This window comes from Ostrea edulis, chromosome 9, assembly GCF_947568905.1.
Source record: "Ostrea edulis chromosome 9, xbOstEdul1.1, whole genome shotgun sequence".
NCBI classification, from domain to species: Eukaryota; Metazoa; Mollusca; class Bivalvia; order Ostreida; family Ostreidae; genus Ostrea; species Ostrea edulis.
The window spans coordinates 64,652,536-64,680,452 of NC_079172.1; the positions used below are offsets into that span (position 1 = coordinate 64,652,536).

At 35.4% G+C, this 27,917-nt stretch overlaps 2 protein-coding genes across 5 annotated transcripts; both read right to left on the reverse strand.

Moving 5' to 3' along the window:
- Positions 1-61: 61 nt before the first annotated feature.
- LOC130050287 (cilia- and flagella-associated protein 99-like) lies at positions 62-9,014 on the reverse strand. Of its 3 annotated transcripts, none has more exons than XM_056149907.1 (10): positions 8,932-9,014; positions 6,964-7,168; positions 5,841-5,899; positions 5,568-5,650; positions 4,981-5,033; positions 4,541-4,681; positions 4,301-4,384; positions 3,037-3,116; positions 2,005-2,185; positions 62-500 (listed from the first exon to the last, which is right to left on the reverse strand). In XM_056149907.1, exons 2-10 carry the CDS (start codon positions 7,105-7,107, stop codon positions 366-368), a joined length of 960 nt encoding a protein of 319 aa, XP_056005882.1. In that variant the 5' UTR covers positions 7,108-7,168; positions 8,932-9,014; the 3' UTR covers positions 62-365. The 3 variants fall into 3 exon arrangements, with proteins under 3 accessions (XP_056005882.1, XP_056005880.1, XP_056005881.1); XM_056149905.1 differs by lacking the exon at positions 8,932-9,014 and adding an exon at positions 8,776-8,915; XM_056149906.1 differs by lacking the exon at positions 8,932-9,014 and adding an exon at positions 8,761-8,876.
- Positions 9,015-13,691: 4,677 nt separating this feature from the next.
- LOC130050288 (uncharacterized) lies at positions 13,692-27,699 on the reverse strand. 2 transcript variants are annotated; one of them, XM_056149909.1, is made up of 4 exons: positions 27,548-27,699; positions 21,309-22,058; positions 19,275-19,547; positions 13,692-17,684 (listed from the first exon to the last, which is right to left on the reverse strand). In XM_056149909.1, exons 1-4 carry the CDS (start codon positions 27,573-27,575, stop codon positions 17,449-17,451), a joined length of 1,287 nt encoding a protein of 428 aa, XP_056005884.1. In that variant the 5' UTR covers positions 27,576-27,699; the 3' UTR covers positions 13,692-17,448. The 2 variants fall into 2 exon arrangements, with proteins under 2 accessions (XP_056005884.1, XP_056005883.1); XM_056149908.1 differs by having other exon boundaries at positions 21,309-22,061.
- Between the last annotated feature and the right edge of the window lie 218 nt (positions 27,700-27,917).

Below are 27,917 nucleotides of genomic sequence, written 5' to 3' on the forward strand. Positions count from 1 at the left end.
TGGACTCAAAACCGTGGTTTGCGACGATGTGATTAAAGATAATCAAACACATTGATTACATTTCAACAGGTTTATTTACATACACAGATAACATATACAAAATAATTCAAAAGACATCAAACATAAATATAAAACAATACACGTAAGTCATAGAATTCGCATCTTCTTCCTCCTCAGAAATGCTGACGTTTACTTCAGCAATATGATAACTCTGGCAAATCAAGCAAACAGCAGTCCAGAGACTGTTCAAATTCTGCTACATTGCCAAAAAAAACTTGTTTGAAAATTTGTTGCCATGATGAAATATCACAACGAATTTCTAATTTCTTCAGTAGTGTATAAAATCCCGGCACGACGTGTGAAGACTAGGACGCCATGATGGCTGATGAAGTGGCTAGTCGTGATGCAGAGTGACTCTTCATCGCCCCGTCTCCCACCAGGCGGGCTGACCGCTCCTGGGTCATCTCCAACTCACGCCACCGACTCTCCTCAATCGCTCGCTGTAAACAAATAGATAAGGAATAATGTTCAAAAGATCATGATTACTGACAAAAAGCATTTTGTATATAGAAAGGGAGTCTCTAGTGCAGAGAGGATATTTATCAAATATTAGGGCAAAATATTTTGATAGGGTTTTAAACTGGATAAAAAAGTTATTTGGTTGTCAGGTATGCAGGTATTTTCTGCATTTTCAAGGAACACAGAACCTCAAGTCTGGGGAATTCAACCTCAGTTCTGAAAAATATAACACCAGAACACCTGTGTTTGTTGATTTCTGGATCACTAAATGTTTAAAATTTTCTACTGCAAACATTCTAAAACTCTAAATTTGACATGAACAAATGCAGACCTTGCTACAGGAAAAGAAAAACTAAAAATCAATAAATGATTAGTATATTTATCTGCATAGTCAATTATTCTCCATTTATTGTGGACAAATTCAAAGTCCGAAATTAAAGTTTGTGTGTTTCTCCCTCAGTGCCTAACCCAAATAAAACAACTGGTGTAGGACTGGGTTACCAGAACAAAGATACAACGTAAAATATTAAATACAAACAAAAACCACTCAATAATTCAATACACAATGTATTAAAATACCAGCCGTTCAATGTAGATAATGAAACATTTCATGTAGACAATGGTGCTTGTTAATTGTTTAATAAGTAAACATGTGTACCATTGATTGGGTATATGCAAACACACTTGAATTAATTCAATTATATAATTCATTACTAAAGACTAGCCTGTAGTCTAATTAATTTTGTTCCCTATTCAATCCTCAACATTTCAAGGTCAAATATTTCATGCCAAAATTGCATGTATTTTGCGTATGAAAAAGAGAAAAAGGTCTTCATCTATGGGGAAAAAAAATGGTGAAAATATATGCAAGTTGGTAAATAATATGAAATGGAGCAATTTGTCTGATATAAAAATCTAACAAAGGACCATTACCAAACTGACACAATTACAATGTAAAGGCACTTTCTATCGTGTTGTACTGGGAATTTTTTTTTATAATTGTGACTGCACAATTGTAGTGTAACACTGATAATGATGATTAAATCAATTAATTATTAGATTACCTTAAATGTGATTGGAATAAAAAAAAATCTAGCTTAATTTAAAAAGATGAACTTATAATTGCAGTGTAGCAAAAATGTTTGTGGTGATGTGAATTTGTGGGTAAGGGTAACCCATGAAATCTGCAAACATTGATCCTCCAAGAACAATGATGATTCCATGGTATTGAAATTCAATAAACAATATTTGTAAATATTTCATTACATGTATGCTAATTTTCATTTCAAAGAAGTTGGAAATGTTTCATGCAAACAATATGCCTCAGCAAATATGCATGAGGCTATAAGGATGTCATGCTAGAATTGTACAGAAAACTCATTTAAGGGTGGACCTTTGAGTATAAATACTGAGACTTCATGATTGGTTTAATATAAAGATATTTTTGTGGAGCTGATGACACCTACAATGAAATCACATGCCAACCTTCTGATTAATAAGATTCTTTGTCTGGTTCATGGATTGCCGGCTGGGGACCAGTTTAGCTTTCTCCTGCTCTTTCTTTCGTTGAGCTTTCCTCTCCTCCAGTTTCCTCTCAAGCTCCAGCAGCTTGGGGTCCTTGATTTCTGGTTTCTTGGGAATCAGGCCTTTTTTCCTGCATTCAAATCTGAAATCCAAACATTATGCCATGAAGATGAATGAATCTGGTCCTAATTAATGGGGATTCAGAGCTTCTGTATAATGTGTTTCAACTGTCTGGTCTCTATCCAAACTTCCGCCAGAGTTCGTTTGCTTACAAACCAAACTCTTCCACTTAGGCATTATGGGATAGCAATGTCTTAGGCCGCGTATACTGTTTGACGTCACTGTAGAATGACGAAAAACATAACGTCAAACGTAAACAAATTTCAAAACAAGAACGTAAACATCAAGTTCATTACTTTACACAATAATTTGAACAGTCTTCCTACTTTTTAATGATCTTTTGATCATTTTATGTTTAAAATAAAATCCATACTTTTATATCAATGCTCATAATCTCAATATCTTCAAACTTTTAACTACGAATTACTTCTTTAGTGTTATTTGCCTGCGTGATAATCGCGGACTCACAATATACAAATCTGTATATTGTGCTGCGTCACATAGGAGAGGTCTATTCGTAGGTGACATAATGAGGCCTCGACGGGGAGTTTGGGTTTCTATCAGTATCTAGTTATACAAGTGTGAATTCTCCTTTAGTGCTTGTAAAACACCTTTTACTAAAGATGTTTGTAAAGTGATTCCAGTTGTCTTCTATAAGGTTCAATAACCGTTGGTTGAAATTTTTGATGTTTTCATGCCCCCAAAGTCAAGGATCAGGGTCATATTGATTTTAGCCAGTGTCTGGTTGTCTGTCGGGTTTAACCTTGGCCTAAGTTTTAGTTGAAAGGTCAAGGCTATGATAGATAAAAGCCAAGGTCATATCTCCAAGTCAGAGGTCAAATTTGCCATGACACATTTTGTTGAATCCTTTACCTGACAGCTGCTGACTTGGTCTGTTCCAGCCGATGTTTAGATATTGTTTCTAATGTCTCGAGCAACATCTGGTCTTTGGCCTTAAGAGAAACATTTGTAAGAAATTAAACCTAAATGCTGTTTTACAGAAATTGTTAAAGTGACACTGTAATTCTATATTCTAATGTATATGAAAGAATTACTTCAAAAATTATTTTTGTTTCTTTGTTAGTTTGTTTCATGGTATTCCCCGATAGTTCACAGGGCCTGTTTTCCCTTGACTAAATAATCTTAAGTCCTTATCAATTTCTCCATATTGCATGTATCAGGTTTTTTCCACATGTATCCAATTTCCACTTTGTTAACATAAGCATTTCCGAATTGCAGAAATGATTAGTTTTTAAAATAGAGTTATCTCTCTTTACTTGTAAGCGCATGGTTAAAACATCTATTCAGTGAGCAGTGTTCTGTTCGGTTTGTTTTCTGTAAAAATCGACTCATTTACATCATGATACACTGTACCACCAAATTGTACTGATTTACTTCAATAGATGGATTTCAGTGTAAACAAAAGTGAAAATTCGTTTTAGAAAAATGAATCAACAATTTTGCGATCACCTGAGTGGGCCTTCCAAAATTGATGAAGTGAAAATCAATTTATCTCTCACCCAGATGAAGCCACATGAGGCAATATGGCTGACAAGATTGTACAATTACATGCAAACAAAACCTGATATTGTCAGGAATGGTTTCAATATCATCGATATTGGGAATGGGTTAAATTGTGACAGAAAGTTTGAACTTCTGCAAATTGAAACTAAATTAGTTAATTTGTTTGCGTAATCACTTCAAAGCATAAAATCTTGTCATTAAATACATAAGTTTGTTTGCTTTTAAAGGCATGTAATTCCTACATGGGTTAGAATAGCATGAATTATTTCTTCACAATCACTTAGAAATGGTAAAAATTTTATTTGTGTAAATTTTGTGTACACTTTTTTGGGTGTTATTCACAGAAAAAAATATGATGCTGAAAAAACCCCTGGTACACAGCTAGCTCACGTCATCAACTCAACTGTACATCAATATTCGTCATCATGAGTCTGCAAAATTCCATGGCACCACTACAAGTATTGTTCACAGATCACTAAAAGGAGGCTTCCTGTGTTGGTCCCCCATCGAGTCCCATGATCTCAGCTTTGTTTTTCTTATGACTTAATGGAAAGGGTTTGCCTGTTTGGTACATAAGAAACTAACAAGGTGCCAAAGAATTCAGAAGGTTTACCTGTTTGGCAGCAAGAATATCGTCCCTCCTTTGTTCTTCCGACTCCTTCTCTGCTGTCTTGAACAGGGACAGTCTTTCTCTCAGCTGGAAAACAAAACAGTAGTCAGGTCATGTACTTAGGAAAAAAAATCACCCCATATCAAATATCACAATATGAACAAACTTTTCATCCAATTTAATGTTATTTTTTCATGAAGAACATCTTTTCAATGGTTGATATTGTGTTGCTGTGGTACATACCTCTGCTATGGACATCTCACTGAGCAGTCCATGTCCAGACGTGGCTGTCAGATCTACAAACTTCTGTCGGATTATTGGCACTGCCTCCATTGCTCGGATTTGGTGGATCAGCTCCATCCGTCTCCTCATTTCTTCCTCCGCCTAATATAAACAACAATGAATTAATAGATAGTCATCAACTGTCTATTTCTTGTCTGTTCAGATCAATACAGTCAAAGGAAAATGTCCTGGTATGTCAATGTCTCTGATCATCTTTAAACTTTAACACAGACAATCATCGAATGCGAGTTCCCACATAAGACATGCAAACAATGTCATTGGTTATCAAAAAAAAATTCAGATCATAAATTTAATTTGTACAAGCTTATTAAAATCTGAAGATTTCTAATTATATCCAGCTGGTGAACAATCATTACAGAATGGATGCAACGAGAACTGACCTCTTCCAAAGCCTGCTTCATCAGCTCTTTGCTTTCCTCGTTGACATCCTGAACTGCAAGACACATAACGACACATCAAAAGAGCAAATAAAATAAGCAGCAACTTTATACAGATCCGAGCCAGACTTGAATAAAATCTGTATAACATTCTAATTATGTGTACCCCAAGCATTAACAAAACAACTGTACCTCCAACTATAAACAAACAAGTGTGTCTTAAAGCAGGGCACCTCTCCACAATGTTCATTCTTTCACTGACTTTAAGCTATGACTTTTAAAACAAATTAATCCCTGCCCCCTCCCCGCCACCATCACCCACCTGCCACAAGACACTGGAATCTGGTATTGTACTCTATATGTACATTAGTGTCTACAACATTGACCTGGATTCTGGATGTTTATGTGTATGTGTGTCCATATTTAAGTCACCATATTTGCTGTGAGGGGACACAACTGATAGAAAAATGACACTGACCTATATTTCATTTGTATTCCTGGAGTTTCTTTGTAAACTCCTAAAATGACACTGACCTATTTTTTGTTTGTATTCCTGGAGTTTCTTTGTAAACTCTTAAAATGACACTGACCTATTTTTCGTTTGTATTCCTGGAGTTTCTTTGTGGCCTCCTTTGCATTTTTGTGACCCTGCATGGTGTCCTCCACAAGCTGTCTGCAAAACAAAAATTCAAATCTTGTACCAAGTGCACTGAATGTTTGTACAAGGTGCATCAAACCTTGTAAAGAGTGTATCAATCTAAGTAAATAAGATGTATCAGATCTTGTACAAAATACATCAAATCTTGTACCAAGTGCATCAAATCTTGTACCAAGTTAGATGAGGAATAAATCCATTTTCTTACCTGATTTCTTTTTCTTCACTAAACTTCTTCTGTAGATACTCCTGCATCATTTTCTTGGTCTACATTAAAACAAACAAGAATAGAACAACTACACATATCCAATAGAAACATGATAAAAATCCAAATTAAATCTTCCATGAGTTAAAATGAGGTACAAGACTTAGTATTTTATAGTTTAATGTCATCATACTCATAAGACTAAATCTTTACAATATCTGCAGTAAAAATCAAAAGGATAACTTAATACATGAGTCAGTCTCTGTGAGATAACTTAATATAGGAGTCAGTCTTTGTGAGATAACTTATTACATGGGTCAGTCTTTGTGAGAGATAACTTGATACATGAGTCAATCTTTGTGAGATAACTTGATACATGAGTCAGTCTTTGTGAGAGATAACTTAATACATGAGTTAAGTCTTTGTGAGAGATAACTTGATGCATGAGTCAGTCTTTTGAGAGATAACTTATTACATGAGTCAGTCTTTGTGAGATAACTTTTAAATACATGAATCAGTCTTTGTGAGATAACTTAATACATGAGTTAAGTCTTTGTGGGAGATAACTTGATACATGAGTCAGTCTTTGTGAGAGATGACTTGATACATGAGTAAGTCTTTGTGAGATAACTTATTACATGGGTCAGTCTCTGTGAGATAACTTATTACATGAGTAAGTCTTTGTGAGATAACTTATTGCATGAGTCAGTCTTTGTGAGAGATAACTTGATACATGAGTCAGTCTTTGTGAGAGATAACTTAATACATGAGTTAAGTCTTTGTGAGAGATAACTTGATGCATGAGTCAGTCTTTGTGAGAGATAACTTGATACATGAGTCAGTCTTTGTGAGAGATAACTTGATACATGAGTCAGTCTTTGTGAGAGATAACTTGATACATGAGTCAGTCTTTGTGAGAGATAACTTGATGCATGAGTCAGTCTTTGTGAGAGATAACTTGATACATGAGTCAGTTTTTGTGAGAGATAACTTGATACATGAGTCAGTCTTTGTGAGAGATAACTTGATACATGAGTTAAGTCTTTGTGAGAGATAACTTGATACATGAGTCAGTCTTTGTGAGAGATAACTTGATACATGAGTTAAGTCTTTGTGAGAGAGTTACCTCCTCCTTCATGCTTTTGACTTTCTGTTTATTCTCCAGAATGAGATCCTGTCGAGCTAATATGGCCTCCTCGTGACTGAGCTTGCCATGTAGTCGTCGCCGTTCAATCTCGGCCAGCTCCTCCTCCAGATCTCTCTGTTTCATTTCTGACTGCCACTTCAAGAAATCGCTGGCATCCTTAGCTCCAGCTTCTAAGTTTTCCCATCTGTAGAAACAAGTGAATCATGAGCAATTAGGCAAAAGACTTTAAAATTCATCCACAAGTCCAAAAGTAGGGCTATATATCCATAATCTAAATCCCAGCAAGCTTCAGAAAATCTCAATGTCATTACCTTACTCTGTGACCTTGTTAACCTTACTCTGTGACCTTGTGAAATTTACTCTGTCACCTTATGAACCTTACTCTGTGACCTTGTGAAACTTACTCTGTAACCTTATGAACCTTACTCTGTGACCTTGTAAAACTTAGTCTGTAACCTTATGAACCTTACTCTGTCACCTTATGAACCTTACTCTGTCACCTTGTGAAACTTACTCTGTCACCATATGAACCTTACTCTGTCACCTTATGAACCTTACTCTGTCACCTTATGAACCTTACTCTGTAACCTTGTGAACCTTTAGTTCTGTAGGTGTCTATCATTTACTTACATACTACATAATACTAGAGATGGACATACAGACAAGTGTACAGACAGACAGACAGGTGTACAGATGGACAGACAAGTGTACAGACAGACAGGTGTACAGACAGACAGGTGTACAGACTGACAGACAGGTGTACAGACAGACATACAGGTGTACAGACAGACATACAGGTGTACAGACAGACAGGTGTACAGACTGACAGACAGGTGTACAGACAGACATACAGGTGTACAGACAGACAGGTGTACAGACAGACAGGTGTACAGACAGACAGACAGGTGTACAGACAGACAGGTTTACAGACAGACAGACGTACAGACAGACAGACAGGTGTACAGACAGACAGACAGGTGTACAGACAGACAGGTGTACAGACAGACAGGTGTACAGACAGACAGGTGTACAGACAGACAATTACTACTAGGAATCATCTGTATTCACTAAATTCTGAGACTTCAGCATGAAAGATTTCTTGTGAACATCCGATAAGCTCCAAATTCATGCTGCATGTTAGACTTTGTAATAAACAAATAAAGCTCTAAACAATTAAAATGGTCTCCAAAGTGGTTTTATCACTAAGTATTTTCACATCTCCTTCAGATTCTGTTGATAGTTCCTACTGCTTCAACATTCCTAACAATTCCTATTTTTGGTGGAAGCGTCAGCACAGTCAAACCCATTGCCCGAGCCTCACTTTATAAACAACATATCTCTCACTTTTGATATTTACTCTGCCCCCCCCCCCCCCTCACTTTATAAGCAACATTTTAATCACTTCTTTATTTCCACTGCTCCCCCCTAACTTTATAAACAACATTTCTCTCACTTCTTTATTTCCTTTGCACCCTTCCCCCCCCCCCAGTCACTTTTTAAAAAACTCACTTCTGTATTTGCTCCCCCCCCCCTCCACTTTACAAATAAATAACATTTCTCTCACTTCTTTATTTACTCTCCACCCCCCCCCCCCCTCACTTTATAAACAACATTTCTCTCACTTCTTTATTTATTCACCCCCCCCCCCTCACTTTATAAACAACATTTCTTTCACTTCTTTATCCCTCCCATCACTTTTAGATAAACAACATTTTTCTGACTTCTTTATTTACACCCCCCCCCTTACTTTTGAATGTTAAATAACATTTTACTCACTTCTGTGATACATACCACACCTACGACGCTGAGTATAGCCACGGTACCATCTTTAAGCACAAAGTATGCTTTAACTACTCCTAGAGCTGGTATATAAGTTAATTTGTACGTAAAATGGTCATTCCCAAAATCATTAGACAACAAGGCAATTTCTCCTTTATAAGTTTTCACCATGAACTCAAAACAGAGTGAGAAATCTCCATCAAGTTCCATGTTGTTCATGGCCCATATAATGATTTTTCCGCCATGATCAAAGAGAACGGATTTCCGGAACAAAGCGACACCTGCCGTTGGCATCTGTTGCACACGATTATATTTTTCCAGGAAGTTTCCGTTGTATTTAAAGTAGAACATCGGTTTGCACCCTGAAAACAAAGACAGAAACTTAAGAGTTAACCGTAAGTACTTTGGAATTGCTGTCATGTCGGACGGCCATTAACTTGGGTTTGACTTACCCCCCTTCTCTACTTTTCCCGGCGTGATCCAGTCACACGTGCATATATCGGGTCGGTACCATGTTCCCTTGGGGCACTTCATGGGGGTCATTGTCTTGTGACCGTTATACAGATAGAACAGATTAGGGCGTCCGGGGAACGGCAGGGTAGTTCCAAAAGCGCATGCTACAATATATAGAAAAATAAATCAGTTATAACGCTGTTAGTAGTCAGATATATCATAAGGGCTCGCAAACCTAAGAACAGATCTAAGAAACTTTGTTACTAAGTTAGATAAGTGGTTAACAAAGGTATTGACTCTGCCTTCACCAAACACTTTGGAAAAAGAAACTTCTCACTGCTATGGCCCTGAGCATGCATAGGTCAAAATGTGTACAAACAAAGAATACAACAACGTCAACATTAATGCGACTTACCGCCTATATTTACGACGTTTAACGAATCACTAAATTGTAAAAATACTAAAACACATTACTAAACAGTAAAATTGCTCATACATATAAATATAACTCAACTGTAAAAATGTAAAACATATTACAAAACTGTAAAAATTAGTAAAACAAATGACTAAACTGTAAAAATACTTTCAAACAAATTATCAAACTGTAAAAATACTAAAACATATTACTAATCTGTAAATATACTAAATTAAAATTACTAAACTATAAATATACTCAAATCAAATTGATACACTGTAAAAATAATAAAACAAACTATTAAGACAAATTACTCAGCTGTAAAAATACTAAAACAAATTACTAAACTGTAAAAATACTAAAACAAATGACTAAACTGTAAAAATACTCAAACAAATTATCAATCTTTAAAAATACTAAACTGATTTAATAAACTGTAAAAATAGTGAAACAATTCAATAAACTGTGAAAATATTCAAAGAAATTACTTAACTGTAAAAATTCTAAAACGAATTACGAAACTGTAAATATACTCATACTAGTGCAACAAAAAAATTGTGGCATTCCCCATGATGAAAAGTATAGTAATAAATTCGCGGGGAACTAGTGGTAATCGGCGGGGAATTAGTGATAATCGGCCAAATTTTGATAACGCATGCAGTCATCAATAACGAAGTCTTTCTCAGGGAAGAGGTATTATCATGCAAAATATCGCATGTGAAAGGTCGTAACGGCGCTCCTGTGTGCGAGTTCAATGTCAGATCGGGTAAGAAGTTCCTTGCAATGTCAATGTTTGCTTTTGAAACCCGACTGATTGGTTTTATATAGCGCCTTTCCCAGTGTATGCTGCACAAAGCGCTTTACAATAACCAATGTACAATATTACCCCGGCAGACCTTATATCAATGTAGAACTTTCTCAGCCTCCTGGGAAGCATACAGTGCGAGCTGCCATTACAAGCGCTATAGCACTAACATTCTAACAATATCTTTCACTGTCTATAGCCAGGTATCCCTTTTACACTTGAGTGGAGCGAGGAAATTCATGTAAAGTGCCTTTCCCAAGGACACAACGTCAGCCCTGCCGCGGCCACGACTCGAACCCACGACCTTTCGATCGAGAATCTGACGGCCTAACCACTAAGCCAGCGACGCCACAGCTCATTTCAAACTCCATCAAACTCCAATAGTTGGTAAGTCTGGAAAGCAGTCACTTACACTGTAGAAAGGAGTCATCACGTGACCGGTCACAGTAGTCCAGTGGTTATAGTGTTCGCTTCGCAAGTTAGAGTCTAGCGCGAACCTTGGCCGTGTCAAACCTAGACGTAAAAATAAGTAGTAACTTCACTCGTCATCTGTAAGTGAAAGTTGTGTGTCTTTAGGAAAAAACCTTCAAAAGGCGATCCCTTTCGCTGCAGGCGTTGGCACGATTAAAAGGGCATCACTGGACACTACGGCCAAGAGTGTCACACACAGATCTAATTTTAAGGTACTTCACCTACAGCTGGTGACGCCTCAATATTAGATATTCTCGACACTACAGCCAAGAGCGTCACACACAGGTCTAATTTTAAGGCACTTCACCTACAACTACAGATATTCAGCTGGTGACGCCTCAATATTAGATATTCTGCTGGTGACGCCTCAATATTAGATATTCTGCTGGTGACGCCTCAATATTAGATATTCTGCTGGTGACGCCTCAATATTAGATATTCTGCTGGTGACGCCTCAATATTAGATATTCTGCTGGTGACGCCTCAATATTAGATATTCTGCTGGTGACGCCTCAATGTTAGATATTCTGCTGGTGACGCCTCAATATTAGATATTCTGCTGGTGACGCCTCAATATTAGATATTCACTTCACCTACATCTGGTGACGCCTCAATATTAGATATTCTGCTGGTGACGCCTCAATATTAGATATTCACTTCACCTACATCTGGTGACGCCTCAATATTAGATATTCTGCTGGTGACGCCTCAATATTAGATATTCTCGAATGGACGTAAAACAAACAATCAAGAGACCAGAACTTTTAGAGTAACTGACTTACGGTGTATTAGGTTATTCTTGTGACATGTCGGGTCCCGGAAGCAGCCCTGCTTATAGGGGTTGAAATAAAACCCGTCGTGACACGTGTGATATCTGGACTTTCCTTTCATACACTGATAAAACCCGTAACAACTCTGACCGTCTGTGTATGTGAAACCATGGTGCTTTCGAAGGCAGGGATCTGTCCAAATCAGAGACAATGGAATTTAAGATTGTCGTGTGTTTCACTTCTTTAATGTTCACTAGTTAATCAATCAATTTTCGCATCATGCATTCAAGCCCAAATTTAAAGCATTGTTTTTTATGTATACCTTTGACTTAGTTTTTTAATAGATTTATTGTTGAATATTTGTGTATCAGTCACTTCGTTACATATATATTGCCACTCTGGGCATTCGGGTAAAATGTAACATTATACCTGCGGGACACGTGACCTCGTCGGCGTGACGACATTCCTGTCCGTCGTAGAAAGTCCCCGCTGCACAAGTCTGGATGAAAGCCCTGTCCCCGGCACAGTGTAGGTACTGATTACAGGACCCCCGGAGACGAGAGTAGGACCAGCCACCTATCAGTACATCGTCGTCACAAAATCCAGATGACTCCTTACCTGAAAATAAAATCAAGTTCAATATTTTGATATAATAGTATTTTTCCATAAACCATTCTGAGTATATGCAAGAAATGCTTGATCGTTATCGATTTCAATAACCATGGTCTGTTTGAAATCCTTGCTTTAATATTAAAAATTCAAACTATATTTAATCGTTAACAATGGAGATTGGTGCAAGCATTCTCATCCTTGCAACATGCCACAGAGTGTAATAATTATTTTTTTCATTAACAATGTCCTTAAAGTGTTTTATTATTTTTTAAAACCTTTTTCATAGTAATCCCCGAAGTTTCCCAAAGATCCAACAACCTTGCCCAGATATTCATCGACTTCCAACTCCGAGTCATCTTCGTCCGCAAAGGATGTCAAGAACAAGCATCCCAGCAAACAAGTATGGACGGTTGATATTCTACGGGAGAAATTCTAAATTCATTTTAACACAAATTCGCATTGTGGCGGTCATCATCATCTTTCAGAATACTAATATCAAGCTTACTTGAGATGAAACGTTTTCTGAAGACTTGAAATTCAAACAAATCGTCAACATTTTGACAATAACCATACCAAATATGATATAAACAGAATATTTTCGTAAGTAACATATGTATGAAAGTTTACGTGATTGCAAAACAATTACATGTATACTAAAGAATCCTACCAATAATTTCATCAATCTTCATTTCCGCGAAAAAAATAATTCAAAAATATTAAGTACATGCTATGACTGTTAATTTATTTTCTTTCTTTAATCATTTTATGTGCGTGTATGTGATCTCTATAGACGAAAAATTCAAACACTTACCGCATTACTTCAGAGCAACCTTATCCCCTGAAAGCGAAACGAAATCTACCGATCTAGACATAGTTTTTCGTTAATTAATCTCGGAGTCATGCCTGTCATGTAACGACTAATTACGAGAGGAATTACTTCCACATCAAATAATTATTATTTTCACAGGTACGGAGAATAAAACCGGACAGTTTAATGGAGCAATGACCGTTACGTTAATTAGCAAATCGGGTCACTGTTCTGCGCGCGCTTTTGTCGGGCTGTTGACCACGATGTTGACCAGAAGAGCGCTTGTTTCACAAGCTCGGTTACGCGCGTTTTCTGACATAAACACGTGTTACATTATGTCATGGCGATAATTGATTAAAAAATATTACGATGATCCGTGTGTAGACCTTCAGGATCTGTAGAATTTCAAAATCTGCATTGTTTCATCTGTTTAGTTTGTCACCTCGATTGATGGTGGCGTATTCAGAAATTTCTGGACGGGGGTAGGGGCAGTAAAAGTTGGAGGACTGGAGCTGCTTTGGAACTCCCAGTGGGTCCACGGCAACGCCCTATCGGGGGAGAGGGGCGAAACCCTCTAACAACAACAAAGACGTGTATATTTTAATGTTTTTAGATATTTTTCTATGTCCTGTGATAAATAAATAATATCCAATATCGATTGCTACAAACTGATTGTAAAAAGGAGGCACCCGGTCACTGCTTTGTGCGGAAGCGATTAGACGCTCGATATTTCCGCTTTTTACTAAGGGGTCTTTGTTGAAATCATCAATTATAATCTAGGGGGGGGGGGGGGGGGGGGGGGGGTCCTGCATCTGATCAGCAAGTTTCTAGTGTTCGGAAAGAATTGGGCGGTTGGTTTTTTTTTTTTTGGTTGTTTTTTTTTTTTGTCATATCTTAAAAGTTACATTTTCCCTTGATCTGAATTAATTTTTATGTTCAATTTCTTTAAAGGGTGGACCCTTTTGAGACACAAAAATCTACAAAGAACCACTTCAATTCATTTTTTGAATATGATATTCTAGGACAAGTACAAATGCTACAAAATTATGTTTTAAGTAAATCATGGGGAGATATTATAACTATCAAACATACCCCCACCAGCTCGTGATTAAGAACACATTTACTAATATTGCACTGCGTTTCGCCGGAGGAGACAGAACACGTGATTCGTGGAAAGCGCCATTTTGAGAACAGTAATGGAGTAATGTCGATTTGGGATATCAGATGTTAGCTTGTTTTTCCTCACAAATTTTCCAAATAATTAAGGGAAATATATTTCAAAAATTTTAAAAGCTGTATACTTTATCCTTATCAATGTACGAGGAACATAATTATACGCATTATATATAAGAAAGTTTGTTGAAAGGGTACTTGATAATTGATAATATGCGCAATTCTTTCCGTGTTAGTTGTGACGTTGACCATATTGTGACCTTGATGATAATGTGACCTTGATCTTGGGCGTGAGTGCTCTTTTAAAGTGGCGTGCCATTTCTAGTCAACGCAAATGTCCCTATGGTGTTTCATCAAGACCAAAATGTAGATGTGATATTTAGTGGGGAAGTCAGTGATGTTATAGAAATTGGCAAATTTTGGCAAAGAAATTCGCATTGCCCCCTAGATTTCCCAAAACATACATTTTTTTGATTTTTTTTTTTTTTTTTTTTTTTTTTTTTTTTTGATAGTGCAGTTAAATTTTGATCTAAATCTCACGAGACGTCTCTCGAGAAATTACGCGATAGTAAATTTATAGCGTATATTTAGGAATCTAATCATAGAATCAACAGCATTGATGTTTCTTTCAGAAAGCTGTTCCACATAACATTGATCAAAATAAACTTTGCTTTATACAAACGTTTCATTTTAGAGGGCAATATTTATAGGTTATAGACTTTGTATGGGAAAATATGACGACCGAGTTTTTTGGTGCGTAGACGGACCGAGCTTGCGAGGTCCGTCCGCGACAAAAAACGAGGTCGTCATATTTCCCATACAAAGTCTATAACCTTTTTATTATATACTTTCAATTTCATTTAGAAACTAACAATAATTTTATTTTTAACAATAACTTTATCGGTTTAACTGAGTAAAAGATGAAAAACACGAAAAATTTAAAAATTAACGGCGTAGAAATTTGATTGTGACGTAATGTTTGCGGGCCGGAATGTTTCCGGGCACATATCGTGTGATATATGCCCGCAAACTTTTAAAGAAAAAAGAAGAGATGAAATTGAAAGTATATAATAAAGGATTAAACATTCTTTTTGAAGAATTTATCGATGTGTAAACTCCGGACATTTTACTCACAAACTGAATAAAAGTGCGAAGCACTTTTATGTTAAGTTTGTGAGTAAAATGTCCGGAGTTTACACATCGACAAATTCTTCAAAAAGAATGTTTGATTCTTATAATTCCAATTCGTTCACTTTATTAACAATTGCAAAAATTTGAATAGTTTCCCTGCACTATGTTATTTGTTTTCAGGCGTGTATGAATACATCGCGTTTTCGGATTTATTGATGTGTAAACTCTTGTTCAGTTTTATTTTTGTCCAATCAAAACAATTGTAATAAATGATATTGGAATTATATTGAAGTAAAGATCATAGTATAGTCCTTTAGTTTTGATATTTGGTGATTTAAAAACAAGTAAACATTTTTTTTTTTTTTTTGGTAATAAATTGCTGTAAACTAGTTTGTTTGTTTGTTTGTTTGTTTAACGGTTTGTTTCTTGTCAGTTGAAACCTTATTATCTTTGATTTTTTCCTCTCTCAATGAAGCACCGATAATGGCAAAAAATAGAATGGATTCCATATAAATATGATAAATCCTTATTCTTAAACTATTTCTTTTTAAACTGATAGATAGAAAACCACTGTCTGTGTGCCAGTAGGTCAGTGTCGTATACACGTTATATATCCACTTTCAATATTTATGATTCAAAGTTTTTCTCTTAAACCCCTTCTGCATGACAAGATCTTTAGATATTGCATTTTAGCTCACCTGAGCCAAAGTCTCGATTAAAGCTTTTCTGATCACCTTTTCTCAGACGTCTGTTTGTCAATTATAAACTATTCAAAACTGATAGTCTAGTTTCAGCATACCTTATTAAAAACCCCTTTCCAAGGGGGGATAATTAAAAGATAGCGAAAACTTGGTGGATCATGTTTTACTCAAAACAGTGCATTGAAACTTGTATGAAAGCTCTCTTTTAAAAATAATGAAATTTCGAGAATGTTCAAACTTTGAGTTCTGCGACTAGAGAGGAACTATAATAGCGGTCCAAATAGAACGATCTTTATAAAATAAGGGAGTTGTAATTGTTTTATGAAGTTTAAAAGTTTAAATTAGTACCCCTCTCTGTATGTTGCTTTATAAATTCCCTCAGTTTTGGAAAATCATTGGCACAAATTACATTCCATAAAATGAATTGCATTTATTTTTCTTGTAAAAACATAAAAGTTTTGATTTTCATTATTTTAGGATGGAAGTTGTTTGTAGCAAGTGTCGTTAAATAAGTTTGCGAGTAGTGTAAATTTAAGTGTCGTTAAATAAGTTAGCGAGTAGTATAACTTCAAGTGTCGTTAAATAAGTTTGAGAGGTGTGTAACTTCAAGTGTCGTTAAATGAATTTGCGAGTAGTATAAATTAAAGTGTCGTTTAATAAGTTTGCGAGTAGTGTAAATTCTTGTGTCGTTAAATAAGTTTGCGAGTAGTGTAAATACTGGTGTTATTAAATAAGTTTGTGAGTAGTGTAATTTCAAATGTCGTGAAATAACTTTGCTAGAAGTATAAATTCAAGTGTAGTTTAATAAGTTTACGAGTAGTGTAAATTCAAATGTTGTTTAATAAGTTTTCGAGTAGAGTAAATTCAAGTGTCGTAAAATACGTTTAATTGCGAGTAGTGTAAATTCAAGTGTCGTTTAATAAGTTTGCGAGTAGTATAAATTCAAGTGTCGTTTAATAAGTTTACAAGTAGTGTAAATTCAAGTATCGTTAAATAAGTTTTCGAGTAGTGAATCATATTTGTGTGTGTGTTGTATTGGTAGCTGACTGTCCTGTGTAAGGGGGGGGGGGGGGTCTTTGCTTAGTGGTCTTAAGTCTCTTCAAGAATTTTTCACTCACATCGAGACATCACCAGCGGTAGGTGAAGCGCAACTACTCGCAAATTTATCTAAGACGATATTGGTAACTCATGAATAAATCATTAAATCCACAAACATTAACATTGGTCATGTTGAAGATTGTTATTCATGACATGTCGACCATGTTAACTTTAGCAAGTCTTACATTCTTGACACAGTACGTCTTGACATGTGTAAATTTAGACACGTGTACATTTAGACACGTGGCTTAATGCGATGATTTTTCATATACGGAGGATGAAGGATATGGTACTGTCAGGGAATCTGTGCTCAATGAGCACATGCCGCTAATAGTATCCAAGGCAACGTAGTTACAGCTGACGTCAGCGAGACACAGTCTGGTGCACGAGGACCAGCTTCCGGCGAAGGAACTGGATATTGGGGATGCTAAAGACAGTTGTTTGCCGACCAACAAAAACTTGGAGCAGACGTCCTTCACCCGCTCTGAAAGATATTTCAAAATTATCTTCTTCATTGCCTTTTAGATATTGGAAAGGGTTACGATAATGGATTTACCAGTCTGGTTCATTGAGTAAAGGAAATATCTGTCACAGAGAACAAAAAGTCATTACAAACAATGGAAGATTGTGTTTAGGAAATGTCCGTCACGAAGAATTAAAAGTCATTACAACCAGTGGAAGATTGTGTTTAGGAAATGTCCGTCTCAGTGGAAGGTTGTGTAGTCCGTCTTAGAGAATTAAAAGTCAATACAAACACTGAAAGATTATGTAGAGGAAATGGGGAGGGGGAGAAACTGAAGTGTTTAAGCACAACACAGATTTACCATTAGATATTTTAGTCATTCGATATTTGTCTACAGGCATCGTAAGTAAACAAATTCTTCAATGTAAAATTGAATTTAAAATAATTCAAACATCATTTCCTTTCCCTATTTTAATAATTGTAAGACAAACTTATAAGCGAGTATCTTGCTTTAAACTATTAGACCGGGATGCAAAGGTTCTGTATATTTAATACCGAGCGAAGCTCGGACGGGCCGAAGGCCCGTCCGCGAAGCAAGGCTCTAAAGGTAACACGTATGTAAAAGAAAAAAGTCAAAATCAGCGAAAGAAAAAGAGATAATCTCTATATACGTTCTCTGAAATTTTCGTGATCCATTTATTTTTTCATTACCTGCTTCAACAGTTATTCGTGTTTTATTTTGAATGCCAATAATATAAGACTCTGACGTGCAATTCGTAATTTAAACACTCAGTTTGTTCAAAGTGAATAGTACAATTATCATTGCAACAGGTTTTAGCAAATAAATACATATAAAACCGTAATACGACTAAATAGATGAACGAGTTCATGAGTTTCTTTGAATAAGAATATACGATAAAATTACGGTTACTTTTTTACCATTTTGAAATTATTGGTTAATTTTGTTTAGTTTTAACAGCCTTTTTCATTGCATACGGAATGTATTATTGTTGTTTATAATTGTTTGCTTTGAAAAAGAGAAAAAAGTCGAGGCTAAATGTGACGTCACAATGCACAGTTTACGTCGCCTTGCGTTTTATTTCCTGCGTTCAATGAATAGGCGGATCATGTAAAACTGCTGTCCCCATATAAACTCCTTTAATGAGATGAATTACTGGGTGTTTAGAGCAAGGAAATTGCATTCAAAATATATATTTTTAAATGAATCATAATCTACTGTACTTAACGGAATTATGATTACCACTCGGGAAACGGAGTTACCGACATGCTTCGCTCGATCCAACGGTCACACCGTATACATATTATATTTTTGTATAGTGTAAGGTTAAGATAAGGAACAGTGACCATTCTCATAACTCCTACAAGCAATGAATAATTGTGTTGTGATGAAAGTTATCTAAATCATGCAACAAGTGTGAGTTTTATTTCGAGAATAATTTTTTTCTCTAGCTATTATCTACTGAAATGTACATGTTTCTTAAGTGAAATGAACGAATAGATAGGGACAGCACAGTGAGCACATTTTTATAAAATGTTTATTCCATTGCTAGCTTTAAGTCTGCAGTATCTAGCTCTGTGTATTTTACCTACCATCCACAGGAACGAAGGTTTCCGGTCCGGGAAAATTTGTCTCCGAGACCACAATATTCGTCGTCGTTGACTGGAAAACAAATTCGGTATCCAGATTAGGTGTCGCTGGTGTTGTCGAATTTGTAACAAGCACTGTTTCTGCAGTCGATCCCGTTTCGATCAATGACGTCATTTGGTTGGTTATTGACGTCATTTCCGCCACTGTTGTGCTTCCTATTCCAGCTGTAGTAGGTAGCATCTGGTTGTAGAATTCTATACTTCCAATCGGATCGCCTATTGTATAGAGGTGTCAAATAGGCTACACAACTAATACATTGTACTTCGTATCATATATATACGGGGTGCATCATACATTGCAAATTATCATTGGACATAAGAAATCTCTGAAATTTTTTTATATTCAAGATAACATTGCCCCGGAACGAGAATCTCCATGGCTTTGTTAATTTCATGTTATAGGAATATCTACCTATTGAGGGAGTTAGCTCCTTCAGTCCTGAGCGTTTGAGCACAACTGCTTAGGATACTACAACTAAGTATTTACTGGTTCAATACTGATCCTATTGGTGCAAACATATTACGCATCTATTACTGAACCCTATCCAGTAGAATGATTTTGTGTCAATTCAAATTTTTGAAGTGTTTGGCAGGGACTATATTCTGTGGCGGAAGGATTGATTAATCAAAAAGTTCTAAATCTGCATGATATTAAGTTTCTGTTTCATCTAATATATCTTCTATTTTTATAGGTGTATTTCAGTTTTATAATTTATGATACAAGTAGTTCAGACTTGGAACTACAAGTTGTTCAAATGTTGTAATTTATTGATTTGGTTGATATATTTTTCTAAACAGAACACCGATTCTTAAAAACGTTTAAATCAATTTACTTAAATTGTTTTAATAAAAATTCAGTATTTTCATCAATAATTTAAAATTTTGATCTCTGACCCCAACTTTCTTTTAATTCCATTTTAAATATTAAGAGAAATTATGTCAAATTTTAGATATTGCCATTACTCCTAATATGTCCTTTTAAACTCTCAAATGATGTCATGAAATTTTTCGTATATCAAGTGCAAAGAGGTCATTTTATTTATTTCCATTACTTGTATTAATTTTTTTATCTGTATTGTTAGAAGACATCATTATGTATCTATTTTATGTAAGGATTGATTTGTGTTGCTTATGTTGTGTTGACACCAACAGACAAATCAAATTTAATTGTTAAAAATTGAATAAATCTTGAGTCAATTTTAAGTGCAAAAAGGTTATGTTGAAAATACTAGCTCAATAACAAGCATAGCAACCCCCGTTTTTCTTTTTAATTTCCTAATTCTCCTTCAATGTAGAAATTAGACTTCCCCAAAAAATTGACATTATTCCAAATCTCAGGTGCGAACCTCTTTAACTACGATAATGGAAGCATTGAAATGTTTTTATTCACTATGGATTTAATTTCGCGGAAAAAGAATAAATCGTGAACATATGAAATTATAATCATCGTGTTAATTCCCCACAATCAACAGCAACTGTCACGGGAAAGAAAGCGTGATATACATATCAGGAACTTGTCTGGGCTGCGTTCATGATCATAGCGGCTAGTCTAAAGGCTAGGTATGGTGGCTGATTTGTGCCATTTTACACTTTATTGTCTTTTTTGCTATTTCGAGGCGAAAAGACAACAAAACGACATTTGACTTTTCAACCGCAAACGAAAAGACGACAAAATGATAATATTAGCTACTTCTCGCCTCAAAATAACGGAAAGACGACAACATTTTAAAATGACACGAATCAGCCACCATATCTAGCCCCTAGGCTAGCCGCCGTGATCTTGAACGCAGCCCGAGCATCGTTTCATTAAAGAACGTACATCCGGGCTTAATGTGTGTAACTTATATCTTACGCGAAGACGTAGAAAATTTACTGCAAATATGCTCATGAATTGTATATGTTCATGAGTAAATCTATCCCTATATAAATAAGCCTAAGGTTTAGACTTCTCTAGTCAAATTGCCTAATAATACGCACCATATTCCGGAAAAGTGTATGTTTTGGGGTCACAAAGGTCAGGCGTTCCGCCTTGGGTTTTCCCAATAATGGATGTGTTGTAAAACTGGAAACAGGACAGCTCCCCCGTGAAAAAATCTTTGTTGTCCATGGAAACCCCAAAATAGACATCTCCAGAGAGACGGAGGTGATCCATCTGCAAAGTGATCTCAAATTGGTCCGCTTTGCTCGTCGAGAAAATGTCCACTTCCGGTGACGGCCACAGTTTGTTCCACGTGATTCCGAGGAGAGTCCACTCCCCTGGGGGTGCCATAGTATCTTTAGTCTTGAAAGTTTTCTTGGTGCATCCTAATACGTCACATATAAAAATGCGAAGATGTATGGTGTCGTCTGAGTTTAATCGCAGTTGCATGCCGGGATACGTCCCATCTCCAGCATATTGCATCAATACTGCTTTCTGCTGAAACAGTGGCTTGACATAAAATATCCACGTTACTGCGTGAAAACCGTTTAGGGATCCATCATTGAAAAATGTCATGAAGGAATTTTTCGTGGCATCGAACTGCAGCATAGCTAAGCCTACTTCCGGTCCTGGCGATGTGTATGTAACTTCATGATAAACGCCGTACAGATTTTTCTGGATCGCGTAGCCTGTGTTGTTATGTAGATAGTCCGTAACGGGCCAAATAGCCTGCGGATCTGGTGGCCCGATAGAGACATTGTTGTCCACCTTCCTCTCCCCCTTAGAATCCGCGCCATCCAGAAGTGTTACTGCTGATCGGAAAAATATGGATATTTAACATACAGTAGAACTTGTTTGTTAGAAACTCGATTCTAAAGAAATCTCAGGTATTTGAGATTATTTCGAAACTCCCCTGGCGCCCCTTTGCCGACGCCCCCGCCTGGGTAATATTACTATCTAAACTTCAAAGTATAAATATTCTAGATTGATGAGATTATTCCATTATCAAATCTTCAATTATCTAGAATTTTTGCAATTCTCAAATAATTTGGAATATGGAACTTATAATTGGTGATTTTTGATGATAGAATTGGTGAAAGACGTGACTTTATTGAAGTTGATGATGAAAACTTTAATGATTCGAATTTCTTTGCAAATGATGTTCATAATTTGGATTTATGTGTAAAATACTAATAGAACGTTATGTGACATGTATATAAAGATAACTACTGTTTATAATTATCACTTTTTACAAAACAAACTTTTTATTGTATAAATGGCAGAATAATTGGTTGATAAAAATAGTGGTAGACTCGCCTTACAAACGTACGGGTTTTATTGTAAAGGTAATTATTTGATTTTAATTCTATTTAATTTATCTACGATACTCGTTTGAGATCTTCCCTATGTCGTCATTCCCTGATACCCACAATGCTTTAACTATTATATTGCCACAAGTTAAAATTTCTAAAAGTACTAGTTAATCAAATTCAAGAACTTGGCATATAGTAACTTTTTACAACCTTGGAGAAATGAAATAGGCTATCAATTATAAACTATTCAAAGATGACATGTTCTTGAAAAAATATCGGCTTGTTCTAAATTTTGTAAAGTTGTTATGTAAATTCAGATGTTGTAATTTAAAGTTGCCCAATGAAATACACTGCGATGTCTGTCCGTCCGTCCTGGGTTTTCTGTTTCTATTTTTATTTCTCTGTCATATATCAAGCTGAAGCTTGCCGTTAAGCGTCCTTGTGGGTCACTCATTTTGATTCAATCCGACCTCTCTTGCAAGAGATTAATTTGACCCTTTATTTGAAAAAAAAATATTGTTATATGGAGGGTACATAAATTCTCCCACAATTTTCAAATGAGGACCATATTTCACGTTTGTGTGGATATTCAAGATGTCCATTTGGCAAGGATTTTGATTTTCTTCAATTTTAGAGAAAAATGCATGTTGTTGAACTTATATATGTAGTGATTTTGAGGAAATATTACATAGAGAGTACATGATTTTCCCGTCTAATTCCTTCCACAGTTTTCAAGTGAGGACCTTCTTATTTTACAGAGTATTTGTATGGGTATGGAAGATGTGCATGTGGCAAGAATTTTGATTTTCTTCAATTTTACAAAAAACTACACCATGTTGAACTTAGTCAGTTTAGAGGAAATATTGTAAAGTGAGTGCATAGTTTGATACAAGCTCATTTTATATGAATTTTTTGTTTGCAAACAAGATATTCCAGAATTCAAATTTCACTGTGATTCGGTGCATGATATGAATATCTAATACATTCAGAACATCTGAGTCGTTCATGTTTATGTTTTCTTAGATATTCCATGTTATGCATCAGATTGCAGCGAAATTTGGACTATAAAAAATCTTGTTTTCAAACAAAGCATTTTTAAGCGCTAAGCGTAGCTTAGGCGCTTATTGCCGCGGTTTTGCTTTCGTCATCATGTTTCCGGTTTATCAAAGCATTTTTAAGCGCTAAGCGTAGCTTAGGTACTTATTGCCACCAGTTGGGTTTTGCTTTCGTCATCATGTTTCCGGTTTATCGCCACCTATAGGTGAATTTATGCATCGCTGTAGTCAAGTCGTGTTTAAAGTAGTCGTAATTTTGCAACCGATCTAGCACGGGGATAACATTCATATCTGCTGTTGCGTTTTTCCCCCCGGAAATACAGCTCGTTGAACAGTGAACAAAATATGTATAAAAAGGGTGATATTTTTGTCCTCATTCTTGGGGAAAGTGAGACCCAGATGCAGGTCATTCTTCAGTTAAAATTCGCATTTGAATCTGCGTCTGTAATAATTAAAGTGATTCAAAATCTAAAATTGAATAAGAATATGTATATGAAATCGTTTTAGCTAGGGTGCCTTTGCATTGTTACCTTTGCATGGCGCTTAGAGGCCAGGAAAATCAATTGGCATGGTGCAATCTATAATTAGAAGCCACGTCATGAAGCTATAAACGAAACAGGAGGGTTTTCAAAGTGTGTTTTGGCTGCTGTTCCGACTCAGTAAAATTTTGGTTCGACGCAGCAAAAATGTGTGCAACACAGTAAAAAATTAACTGATCCGCGTCCATTGTGAACGAGAAAGAATTTGTGCACGATTATGCTTTGACAGCGAAGGACAGAGATTGGTGTCTCAGAAGGATGATATTGCGTAACTGCTTACACCTTCCCCGATCATATATGTAAATCGGTCATGCAGAAATTTAGAGGATCCAACGGTGTAATTTAAGCTTACTTTATTATTTCTAAACAACCAAGATAGTCTTCAGAATCATCGTCAACGCAATCAAATTTGATTTCGTGATTTAGTTTCAAACATGAGACTAAAAATAATAGTCTTGGGGCAAGGAAAAGATAAAAGGTACAACATTATATTATATTATATTATATTATATTATATCATATTATGGAAGACAATACCCCGGTTTCAAGTATTCAAAACACCGCGTGGAATTTTACGAGGGCTTTATACTGAAATACATATGTTTAGAACAAGTGTTAGATAAACATTGCCATTGTGTCAAGCATGAATGTGAAATGGTTTGCGGTCCACAGCACGCTACATACAACGAAAAGTAATCGTGTTTTCAATTTCTTTGTACTTCAAACAAACAATTGACAATGACATGCATATGCTACATGTATTTCCGAACGTACAAATGAAGAAGAAGGGGGAGGGGCATGGATGTACTGTCGTTGTTCCCTGTCCCCACATTTTGTTTTCGCTGAACGATCTTTTCATATAAAAAAGATGTATTTAGTTTTTTGGTGAGATGCCTGCTGTCACTACCTGTTTAACGAACTAGGTCTGTCGCGTCCGGGATTCGAACCCCGACCGCCCGCATACAGAGCGAACACTTTACCTCTGGGCCACCGCAGCGGTGGTAATGATATTGATACTAAATTCTGATTATAGATATTTAATAAGAACAGGTGTCCTTTACCAAAATTGTAAATTTCATGATCCAAGGACAGGGTTTTAGTTTAGTGTGGGATCAAAATTATCATAGTGACCATTGTTTTAACAACATCATATAAAATTTATATTTACGTGTTGAAAAGTTTCAGGACATTGCTTCCAATCCATATTTGTTATTTTCTTACAGAAAATGTACTACTTAGTTATGCGAAAATAAAGAATAATGCATAAACCTTTTTTTAATTTGTTCCTGCTCATTAACATTACATACAGAATTCATGAAGTCAGCTTAGCGCTTTTAAGTACTTTCAGTTCTTTGATTTTTAATTCCGAGATAAATCACAAAAAAATCATATAAAATACTTGAGAGTTTGTATATCACTCTTTCGATGGTGAAATCATACTTCATAAGAGATGTTTTAAAGAGCCATTTAAGATTTTAGTGTAATGAACTACTTTAAAAACTAAGGCCTTCGTAAAGATGTGCGTATTGCAAGGATTTTGATTTTCAACAATTTTCTAATCAATTTTTTTTGTTGAACTTCGTTAATTTTGGGGAAATATTTTACATATAGAACTCTTAGTTTGTCTGTCTTACTCCTATCACACTTTTTAAGGTAGGACTTTTTATTCATACAATGCAAAAAAAAGTATACATGTCATAGCCTCACGAAAACGGATGCTACTTTAAAGTAAAGTTCTACAAATCATGATTTAAGAAAGAAAAAACACCTCTAACCCATAGTCTATTATCTTGAATTGTGTATTATTACAGATTTTTCAACATTCCTATAATACAAGCATTTTATACATCAGTCTTGTTACAGGATGTGTTGATTTAAGATATATAGCGATGTATGTCCGTCTTTCTATTCATTTTTCAAGATTTGACTATGATCTTTTTATATTACACATTGCTTGTTTTTTTTTTAACATGCATAAAACGGATGCATTATTCTTTACACAACAGTCGTACTCAGAATGTATTTTGGCTCATTGATATCTTCCTGTCCTTTCGCAGATTTTAAGGTAATTCCACCCTTCTAGAATTATAGATTAAATCTTATATTTGATCGTTGATTCTTCAAATAATAAATCTTAGTAAGAAATAAAACTGATAAAATAAGTATGTTGCGGTATTCATGGTATCAATAAAAAAAATATATCAATTAGCACAATACATGTATACCTGTTATCAACGTCAGAAAATTGCAATTCTTTTTAAACAGCAATATCAAAATTTCACAAAAACTGGTTGTAACGGTATAATAGTATTCATAATAATTTCATGAAACTGTTTCTTTAAAAATATACAAATTGTTGGTGTAAAATAAGTGAAATCTGTCGCATAATGGACTTGACATATAATTTGATAAAAACAGAGTTATTGCCCTTGGATTCAATATTTTGAAATATATAATTGATTATTCATATATAACTTAGACTTTTGAAATAGTTTATGGCTAACAACATTTTTTACAATAACTACTGAAAAAGATTCCAACAACTTTTATTGTTTTATGGATAAATCTCATTAAATCATTGACTTTGTAAAATTTTGTGACGTCACAGGAGGGTGGAAATACCTTAAGTTAGAACTTTTGATATCAATTGCATTGTGTGTGTGTGGTGTTTTTTTCTCTCTCTCTCCCTCTCTCCATTTTACAAATAATACATGCGCTGTCTATTTATCTGCGCCCTATATGACCTTCTCACGAGCATAGTATGTGCTTTTTACCTAAGTTTTATATACATCATTCAAAATGTTGTAAAATTTTGTCAATTGTTTAACACAATTAATATTTTATGCAGCAAAGTATATAAATTCCTTTCCGTCATTGAAAAAAGAAGATAAAACACTTTCTTGTCGCGTGTACTTGTATGTATGTTTAGTATTTGTTATATTTTCTCTAAGATATAAAATACAGATAATGAAAATGAATTCATTGTAAATCTTAAAAGTTTATTCAAAGAACTCGCGAATAAAAAGCACCATGAAAAACGCACACGATCCCTTTCAAAAATTGTATATAGTGCAGTACTTATTATCTTTGATTTCACTCATACAGTGAATACATTTTTTTTTTTATTCGTGATGATGAAATAAACTTATTGCTAAAATATCAGCGGAGACATCGTCAGGATGAAATTTGATCAACATTCAGATTTTGTGATAAGAATGAGAAAAAAAAGTTCACCAGTTCATCACGTTAACTATTAATGTGCATTTCTTTTACCAAGGCGGTAACATGTGAAATAAAATACATCATAATGAAATGAAATGTACTTTTATTTTTAAGGGGAATTATTTTCGATGATTTTCAAGAATCTATCCATTATCTAAGAATTACTTACTAATTAGAAGGACATAAATCTTTCTCATGATCACCTAATTCCAGCGATTCCTCACCTGCGGGAGTCGTCTGTCGATTAATTTGTTCAGCGTACAGCCAGGATTTAAGGCATTGTGTACGACAAAGATAGGCTTTCTTAGTTTTCTCCGGGTTTTTTTTTTCCCGTCCACTTGATCAAATATATTAAATCTATGTATTATTAATTGGTAGCAAACAGGTTACGTCATTCAAATTCTGGGGCATGGTTTAATGGATTTGAAATAAATGTTCTGAGAAATCTATGCTCTATGCTACAATACTGCTAATCTATAAAGAGTTCCATGTTAATTTTAGGGTCCTGCCTGGAGAATACAAAACCCCTATTAGGAATC